The 9,062-nt window shown below is 37.5% G+C and overlaps 2 protein-coding genes across 2 annotated transcripts; one reads left to right on the top strand and one right to left on the bottom strand.

Annotated features, from left to right (window-relative positions):
- The first annotated feature begins 33 nt into the window (after positions 1-33).
- On the top strand, positions 34-2,317 carry LOC131777513 (cAMP-responsive element-binding protein-like 2). The gene is made up of 2 exons (XM_059093821.2): positions 34-556; positions 942-2,317. The coding sequence occupies exons 1-2, from the start codon at positions 152-154 to the stop codon at positions 1,029-1,031; spliced, it is 495 nt and encodes a 164-aa protein (XP_058949804.2). The 5' UTR covers positions 34-151; the 3' UTR covers positions 1,032-2,317.
- Positions 2,144-8,363, bottom strand: LOC131777510 (zinc finger matrin-type protein 4). The gene is made up of 4 exons (XM_059093819.2): positions 7,916-8,363; positions 6,299-6,743; positions 4,327-4,530; positions 2,144-3,447 (listed from the first exon to the last, which is right to left on the bottom strand). Exons 1-4 carry the CDS (start codon positions 8,246-8,248, stop codon positions 3,263-3,265), a joined length of 1,167 nt encoding a protein of 388 aa, XP_058949802.2. The 5' UTR covers positions 8,249-8,363; the 3' UTR covers positions 2,144-3,262.
- Positions 8,364-9,062: the final 699 nt, after the last annotated feature.

The following is a 9,062-nucleotide window of genomic DNA, read 5'->3' as shown; positions in this document are numbered from 1 at the left end:
TTTTACCTGTCAATCACTAGCCATAACATTACATCACTTTGTTTTGATCAGTGCATAGCGAAGTTTTCCACGTACACATACATAAAGGCGCCCTCTTCTCGCGAAAGAAATTTTGTTTTTCTAATAATTCCTGATTGTTGATAAGCCGTGCATGGCTGTCGTCTCGTCCTGTCATAACAAAAGCAATACATACGAAGAGACCACAGCCGCAGAAATCGACGGATCGACCGTACAGGAGGGAATGAAGTATTCGTGGTCTTCTACTCGTCGGACCAAACACGATAGTATCTCTTCGGTTGATAGCAATTCTTCTTCTGATTCACCCTTCTTAGACTCCCTAAACGAGAAATCTTCAAAGATGAACTCAACTAAAAAGCCATGTGGTAAAAAGAGAGGCAGAAGACCCTCTAAAATCGACTTGGAAGCAAAACTAGAGCGAAGTAGGCAATCTGCCCGAGAGTGTCGCGCTCGAAAGAAGCTGCGATACAAGAGCTTAGAAGATATGATCGCTGACAAAGAAACTTATGTGTATAAACTTCGAGAAGAGCTCGAAATGGTAAGGCATTGTACAACCGAGTGAATAGAGCACTGTTTGCCTTAATCTCATTTGTGAAGATGGTTAAAGTTGTAACCTAATAGTTTTTGTGATCGTTCGAGAAAAATTTTTTCTTGAGAAAAACAAAACGCTCCTCGTCCTCGCTTTTTCTCTGGCATAGCTGATGATACAAAATGTTATTTCTAGATCAAACGATGTAATAGTTGTCATCAACACAAAGAATCATAAATATTACTCATTTGTCAAACACATCAACCATAAGCAAGTGATACCACTTCTGAACTCTTTCATAAACGAAGATGCGAGAGCTTTCGATATTTGACATGAATCTGACCGTGGCTTCTTCCAAAATTATTTATTTTTGTGATACTGTTTTAATTTTCAGTACCGAAGATGGTGCAAGGCTGTCGATAAGGGAGCATATCCTACCGAACTACTGGAATTCTTAAAAGACAACGCCGAGGGCAGCAATTGAAGTTGGCAGACCGTGATGGGATCCTAGTCTGACCGCTAATTCAACGGATCCAGGCCAACACTAAAGGAAATTCCTCAACTCCATGGAATTTCAACGGATGTGGTCGCAATTCTCTGCCATTAGATGCTTTTGATCCTTTAGGCTGCCTTCGTGAACTCAGGAATTGTAATCTTAATTTCAAGGCTTTATACGATCATTCAAGACCAACTTACAATTAGTCCATGTAAAGAGCCCTGACGTGATGTTTAGCGGGCGCTGTCAATAAGCTTAAGATTGGCATAAATATTTGAACTCTTTCTTAGAGTAATTATTGTACGTGTCCAGATTAATATCCCCACACACCCACTAAAAGATCAAAAATTTTAAAAGGTAGAGAAAGGGGTCCCCAGGTAGGGGGTCGTACCTCTTTGTTGAGTTAATTATGATTTACACATCTAGATAGACATCCTTGCTCACCCACTGAAAGATTGAAAATTTTAGAGGTGGAGAGAAGGGTCCCTAGGTAGGAAGTCAAAAGACTACTGTAATTTCTGGGGAGAGGGGATTGCTGAAGAATTCAATACCCTATCTGGCAGGGTAATGCATAATTCCTGGGAAAATACACAAAAAATTACATTTAGTGTGGCCACTACAGCTGTTATTGTTAGATCTCTTTGGGCCTTGAGTTTAAATTTCTTTTCCACTAAATATGCTTGATTCCAACCAAACATTTTAAAGAATAGGAGACAAAAAAAACTGGTTGTCTCTTAGGAGGTTTTGATGAATTTTCAACTGATATCAGAGCAGTGAAGGTAAATGTTTCAGCAGTGCTAAAATGCATGGTGTTCACAGATAATAAATTAATACAAAAGAGATCTAAGACACCATAAGTTTCAGTAGAATGACTAGTTTTGATGGGACTGATAACGTATAATGGGTTTCCCAATTCCTTTTGCTAAGATGCGTGGCTTTTTTCCCCTCATAGTTAGCCCGAATTGAATCCAAAGGAACTCTTTCCAAAATCAGAAGTTCTAAATCACATGTCAACATTTTGTAGGAAGTGACACTATCAAACACTGTCAAGTTGCCCTTTTTTTTTTTTTTTAATGATATTTAGGCAAAGAACGTGTAAGAAGTGTTTATTGATTTATTCCATGTTTATGGTAGCACAAAATTTGTCTACAAATTTCATTAAAGTAGTGTAACTATTCTAAAGTTATAAAGATAATTTTAAGCTGTCTGAAATTGATTCTTATTTCAAGACTTCGAAAAAAAACTCAGGAAATTACAAGTGCATAATATTTGTGGCTGGGAACATCAGATGTTGTTTTTTCTCTACAGCCATTCGAAACAATAATTTAATGTATAAATTTGTAATTCTTTTGATTTCCATTTTTGTTTCAATAAATTGCAATATTTACAAACAAATCAACATGTAAGTATCATACATTCTAACCCTGTTGACCCCAGGCAAACTTGACTTATCCCTCCCCCCTCCCCTACCCTTTTCAAAATGTCTTGGTATAAGTGGGAGATGAGGGGGGGGGGGGGGGCTGTTGAAACCACATTGTAACTTTGGTTAACATTTAACTCCCAGATCAAATTTGTAATTCTCCTTACTGTCAACCATACAATTCCTATGTTACATCAGAGAATTTAGTATTGGATCAACTAATTATCCCCAAATTGGTATTTTCTTTACTCTCATCACTCATCTAGCTGATATTGTATCGATATTGTAAGGAGAAATTCTGTATTGGTCAATCATGGGAGTTAAAGGTTATATTCAAGAACTAGAGGTTTCAAAAATTGTTGTTTTTAAGAAAGTTGACATCAGTGAAATATCTCTTCATTCCAGTTCTGAGGTGAAAATTCCATCTTCTCTCTCATTATAATTTTCAATGAAATAAATTTCATTTTAATTCCTTTTCAAACTGAATTAACTTTGCTTTGATGAGCCTTTGCAATGCTCAAAATTCAAATGATTTTGCACAAGTCTGTAACTTTAGATTTTGCCTGTACCTTTGTGTGACAATGGTTACAACAAGGGGAAAAAAATGGAAACAGACTCGAGGTTGAACATTCTCATGTAACTACGCTAAAACATCATCAGTTTTGCCTCTTAAAAATAAATGCACCTTGCAAAGCTGTTATTTTCCAGAGCCAACTTACCATTGTTTACATGACATGTCACATCTTGTAAATCTTTCTTCTTGCCATTTGCAAAAGTACGTTTCTAATCTTAAAATAACCTAAGTAAATGGTTGCTGGAAAGATGGACCAACAGGAAATTGTGTAGTGTTCATTGTTGACTGTGCAGAGTGGAAGAAATGGTTGCCATGGTTACTCATCATAGTGTCAGCCTTGACAAAACTTGCTGCAAGTGGAGGAAGCTTGGCTGTTGCCCTTCCCCTATGGCTGTATCCCCCTCTGAATGCTAGAAAAATCATTTATTAATTGAATAATAATAATAATAATAATAATAATAATAATCTCACATCACCTCCTTATAAGTAATCTGGTGCAAAACTAATATCAACTGCAGGTAATTTAGTGTTAACAACTGGGTTGAAAACATAAATTAGCCACCGTAAAGGATAAAAAAGCTGATGTTTCAAGCATTAGCCCTTCGTCAGAGTGACAGATTGCCTGCTATACTCTCCCACCGACGCAGCACCACAGTTTCTTTAGAAACTTACCCCTTTATTCATAGTATCAACTGCAACTTTGTCACTTATTATCCCTTTTCCCCCTAACATCAGTATGCAGATTCTCCACACTGTTCTCAATACATTTCCAAAGAGGCTGACAAGGAGAATTTGTGTAACAATCAAGAGGTGCTTTAGTTGGTGATCATCTCCTCCATTCTCATAACGTTCATGTTTGATTCAGGGGTGACATAGTGAGGAGAAATTAGATGCTAATCACTTTTAGGGGATAAAGGGTTATAGTTTCCTGTACTCCAGGCAGCTTAGGTATTTTAATTCGCATTCGTATTGATCCTGTGATATTTCTCCTTGTTCTGATTGACAACTGCATTATTTCAGGCTGGCGGAAACATGTCAGATGTCAGACCATTTTGTACTCAGCTACTTTGTGAATTGTGATCAAAGACAGAAACAAGTATTTTTGAACTGATTCCAAGATCAATGTCTAGCAAAAGGAAACTGACTCAAATGTGCCCCCCCCAGAAGCTGTAAATCATCTTTCAGAGATTTTAAAATAACAAATTTTTTGTGGGGAAGCAGGACCCCAGATTGACCCCACATCCCCCTTCACACACAGTTTGGAGAAATAAATTATTGATGTTGCATACCTTCTCCTCTCCCTCTTCCAAACCCCCGACCTCGTCCTCTACCTCTTGTCGAAGCAGTGAACTGTCCATTTGTTTGTTTCCTTTTTGCCTTGTTCATATGCTTTGGACTTGTCATGTGTTGGATCATCTGTGTTTGTGAATTAAAAGTTGTAGTACAATCCATACAGCGCAACTCAATTTGAGGATGGTTTTTGGGTTGCTTGTCTGAAATTTTAAATGCAAGTTAACAATGAACAGAACTGACTGAACAGTTAATTAGTCAAAGACCCTCTCTGCTATGAATTGACCTTCTGAAGGATCTTTGCCTATTCTCCCTTTGATCTACAGTAATTCCATCTTTAGAGATCATCATAAGAACATACTTTTACTGCACAAGTAGACATAACAACAACGTCAATGTTTCATCGCCCTTTAACCCTTTAACTCCCAAGATCTCATTAGTAATTCTCCTTACTGTCTACAATACAGTTCTTGTGATGTTAGTTTTGAGAATTTGGTATTCAATCAACTTGTAATTCCCTAATTGATATTTTTCTTTATTCTCATCACTTGTCTAGCTGATATTGTATTGCTGTTGAAAGGAGAAATTATGTATTGGTCACGCATGGGAGTTAGAGGGTTAACTTTCTAACACAATGAAACCGCATATCAAGTTATAGAATTAACAAAGTTGCTGAGCACCACAAATAACAAGGGCTAAACTTACTTGACAACAACATCAAGGAAGACTTTAGCAAAAATAATTGAGATAAGTCTTCATTACAAATAGTGCAGATAATAAAAAACAATATAGAATTCATATAAAAGGCATAATTGAAAATATTTTGCACATTTGATCATAGCAGAGCTTGCAGAGTGTGGCTAAATCTATACATAACAAAATAGTAGTAACCCATCTAGCCAAAAAAATCTGGATGTATGACTGTACAACTGTACAACCGTATGACTGTACGACCATACAACCGTAGGACCATACATCTGTACGACCGTACAATCGTACGACCATACAACCATACAACCATACGACCGTACGACTGTACAACCGTACGACCGTACGACCATACGACCATACAAGGTGCTACTTTTAGCATGTGCGGCCAACTGTACCACAGGCACTACCTTATAATCAGTCCTCTACATGGACACGGAGAAGTTGCGAATGAAAATCCATTAATATTACCACACACTTTATCCATAGTAGGGGCTTTAGTTTTGTTGAAGAGACATGCAGGAAAAAAAAAATGTAAGCTCCGCTTTTAGGCTTGCCTAAAACTATATATTATGCACATATAAATGTGCATTACAAATAATAAACATGAGAACTTAGTGCTAGATCAAGATAGGAGCTTCTACCTGATAAGTGTGAATATTCTCATTACCTGTTTGCTGAAGAATGTATAGATATTGTAGAGAGAAGTTTTACGTTAATCACATCCGGGAGTTAAAGGGTTAACAGGGAAACCTTTCAGCAGGCTCAGTGACAGAAAAGCCATTAAATTTTGGCTTAGTAATAACAGTTACTGTTTCACTACCAATATCTAAGCAGACATTCTCCTTAATGAACATCATATATTTGCTTGTACTTTGGTGGTAAGATTTTGGCATTGGATCGATTAAATATCCTCCAATTTTTAATTTTTTTAAATTCTCATATTGTTCTGACTTGATGAGTCGTAAGGAGAAATTGCACAATGATCATCTGAAAATGAGTAAAGGGTTAATCATTGTTTAACCCTTTAACTCCCTGAAGTGATTCACATGTAACCTCTCCCAACAATATCCACCCACTATCAAGCAAACAGGTAATGAGAGTTGCCACATATATCAGGTAAAAGTTGTTATCCTGATCTAACACAAAATTCTTGCAACCAATTTACAAGGAAATGTGTAGCAGCTAGAGGTGAGAATTAACAATCAGATCCTGGGAGTTAAAGGATTAAGAGAGAAAACAGGAAGAAATTCTGATACATACTTGCAACATTATTCTTGTGCTTTGATCCTTGAAGATGAGTTTTCATTTGCATTATGGAGTTCATCATTAAACCACAAATCTCACAGTATAATTCCATAGCTTTAGTTTTTGCCGGTGACAGAGGAAAAGTTCTATCTACATTTCCAGGAACATCATAGGTATGACTAGTTCCATCTGTATTAAGTTCTTGTTGTGTAAGCAATCCATTTGCTCCTGGTACAGAACTTATCTCTTCTCTACTATCTTCTACACTATTCAGTTTCTGTCTGTGTTTTGGGCTTTGAAAATGCTGTGTTGCTTGTGATTCTGAGTTGAATGATTTTTGACAGATTGCACACTGTAGATTTCCATTTCCTGCTTGTTTTGCTGGAGGAAGATTGTGATTTACTTGAAGGCGAAGTGGAACACTGTTGGTAGAGTTGTGTTCCGTGGAATTCTGCCAAACCTAAAATAAACAGATTTATACTTTGCACTCTCCCATTCTGCTTAAAAATGCATTCATAAAATGAACTTTCCAGTTGGTCTGTCCGTAGAGTGATAAGGTTAGGGTGTTAAAAATTCATTTGCAGTTAAGATTTGGCATCAAATTCTTTGTTTTAAATATTTAATGTAGTTCTACGCAATTAAATGACTGTAAATTTTTAATCAGCTAATAACGAAAAACCTTGGCCTTCAAAATTCTTTATCATGTCATCTCTGAAAGATATACCCAGTAATAATTGCTTGTTAACAGAAAACATAGAAAGGATTTAATGATTCTACCACTAAAGATATATGAATGAAATTATTGAAAGAAAATCATGATTCCTGTCAGTCATGCCATGAAAATTAAAGATGTTTTTTGTTTGTTGTGGAAATCAATTGAAAAAGTTAATAGACAATAACATGAGAACCACTCAAATATTTCAATCTCACAGGAAGTTGTTGGGACAAAAATATCAGACATTCAGACTTGTAACTCGTCTGCTAATTATGACCCATTGAGAGGTGTTTATAAAACTAAGTACCATCAATTTAAACATTTTTTTATGAAATTTTCATGAGGAAGAACAGCTTGAAAAACAGCTGATCCTAACCCTAACCCTAAGTGAAATCTCCACTGGATTTGATGATCTTGCAAAGAAGTGGGAGTTATGATTTCATTTTGCTACTTTTTAGCTACCTGTAATGTAAATCGTGCTGGAAGAAAAAACAAAAAAAAAACAATATTTTCGAGAATAAAAATAGTTGAATCACGATCGAAGGGCACCTTACTTATTTTTATTTCCTTGTTTAGGTGCATGTAAAAAAATAGGCTTGAAGAAGCTGCGCCAGACCGCAAATTAGCCCAAAGACCTGCTGGCAGTTAAATTAAAAACGGGAAACCCTAGCAACAGCAATTGACAATTGTAAGATATAAATGACGAAAACAGCACGTAGTTTGATTTAAACTTGATTTGAAAATGATTTCACTCATCTAAAAACTTTTTCAGCCCCTAAAATACTGGAACACACGACCAATCTGTCAATCAAAACTTATGTTAAAAAAAAAAACCTATTTAAAGAATAAATGAACCACACTTATCTATAACTGTTAAATTAAGATATTTCACAAATAAATTATCTGACCGAGCATACCGTTTTAAATTCCTCAACCTTCTTGAGTTTGTTCAAATGAGCTTTCCCCTCTCTGTGCTGTAAAGTTTGAGTGATCGAATTAAGCTGTACGTTGCAGATTTCGCAAAATAGTTCTCGTTGGGGATGCTGTTCAACAGTTTCAAGACGCGCTGTTTGCTTGTGGGGTACAGGGTTTGTGTTTTGATCCTCACTCGCCTTCCGTTTACTTCCTGCATGAGGACTGTTAAGCTGCTGAGATAAAGAGTTCAGAGGAGATGCGAAAGACGTACTGATCATTCGACTAGAATTATAACTCTCAAAAGTGTTGCATTGCGGCATTTCAGTGTTCGCCATATTGACATTTAAAGTTCAGCTGAGTACAGCGGGCGCGTGCGGCTGTCATCTTCTCTATTTTGGAGGTCGTGTACTAGTCACCAAACAAATAAGCCGCAGCTGCTCGTTACCTCATTCGTCAGTTCAAATTTTGTTGTGATCAGTGCGTTTTGATGCAACCCTTTTCTCTCGGCGGTCACAGATCCAGAGCATTGAGAAATAGGTGTCCAAAGTATTGTTGTTGTAAGGGTGTAATCTTAGTACAGTCCCACGAAAAGTTTGGGAGGCGAAGGAGGGGGGGGGGGGGGGAGGGGGGCATGCATACCCTCGTTCTACCTAAATTCGCTCAAGTTCAGGGAAGGAGGAAGGGAGTTAATTTGACTTTATCACCTTTAACCCTTTGATCCCTTGGCATGTCACACAACAGTGTGCTCTCCTCTTTTTGATGACGACCCGAAATTGAAGCCCGCGACAAAGACCGTGACTCGTCACCTTGACCAGTTTTCGGAGAACATAGGGTAATAAGCGGACCCATCCCATTCTCCCCTGGAGTAATGATGGTTGGACGGTTAATGCACTGAATTGTAAGTCGAGAGGTCTGGGTTCGAAACCTGTCCGGATCGCTGTGTTGAGTTCTTAGGTAAGACACTGTACTTTCAGTGTGCCTCTCCATAACCAGGAGTATAAATAGGTACCGGCGAAATGTCAAACGAACTTGAAGTCATGCTTGCCATGGACGGACACCCCATCTAGGTGGGGAGTGGTAACACTCGTTATCACTTCTTGAACTCGGGCTGGATGGGCCTTCGACTCGTTTCCAGACCTTTTCTGAGCT

Source organism: Pocillopora verrucosa, chromosome 5 (genome assembly GCF_036669915.1).
Source record: "Pocillopora verrucosa isolate sample1 chromosome 5, ASM3666991v2, whole genome shotgun sequence".
Lineage (NCBI taxonomy): Eukaryota > Metazoa > Cnidaria > Anthozoa > Scleractinia > Pocilloporidae > Pocillopora > Pocillopora verrucosa.
This window is presented reverse-complemented; position numbering and strand designations above follow the sequence as displayed.

Excerpts from the sequence above, each read along its gene's own strand:
- LOC131777510 (XM_059093819.2), bottom strand. The coding sequence starts at position 8,248 with ATGGCGAACACTGAAATGCCGCAATGCAACACTTTTGAGAGTTATAAT. Across the intron at positions 6,744-7,915 it reads AGGTTGAGGAATTTAAAACG|GTTTGGCAGAATTCCACGGA; the intron begins GTATGCTCGGTC and ends TGTTTATTTTAG. Across the intron at positions 4,531-6,298 it reads GCACAAGAATAATGTTGCAA|ACAAGCAACCCAAAAACCAT; the intron begins GTATGTATCAGA and ends TTAAAATTTCAG.
- LOC131777513 (XM_059093821.2), top strand. The coding sequence starts at position 152 with ATGGCTGTCGTCTCGTCCTGTCATAACAAAAGCAATACATACGAAGAG. Across the intron at positions 557-941 it reads TTCGAGAAGAGCTCGAAATG|TACCGAAGATGGTGCAAGGC; the intron begins GTAAGGCATTGT and ends TTTAATTTTCAG.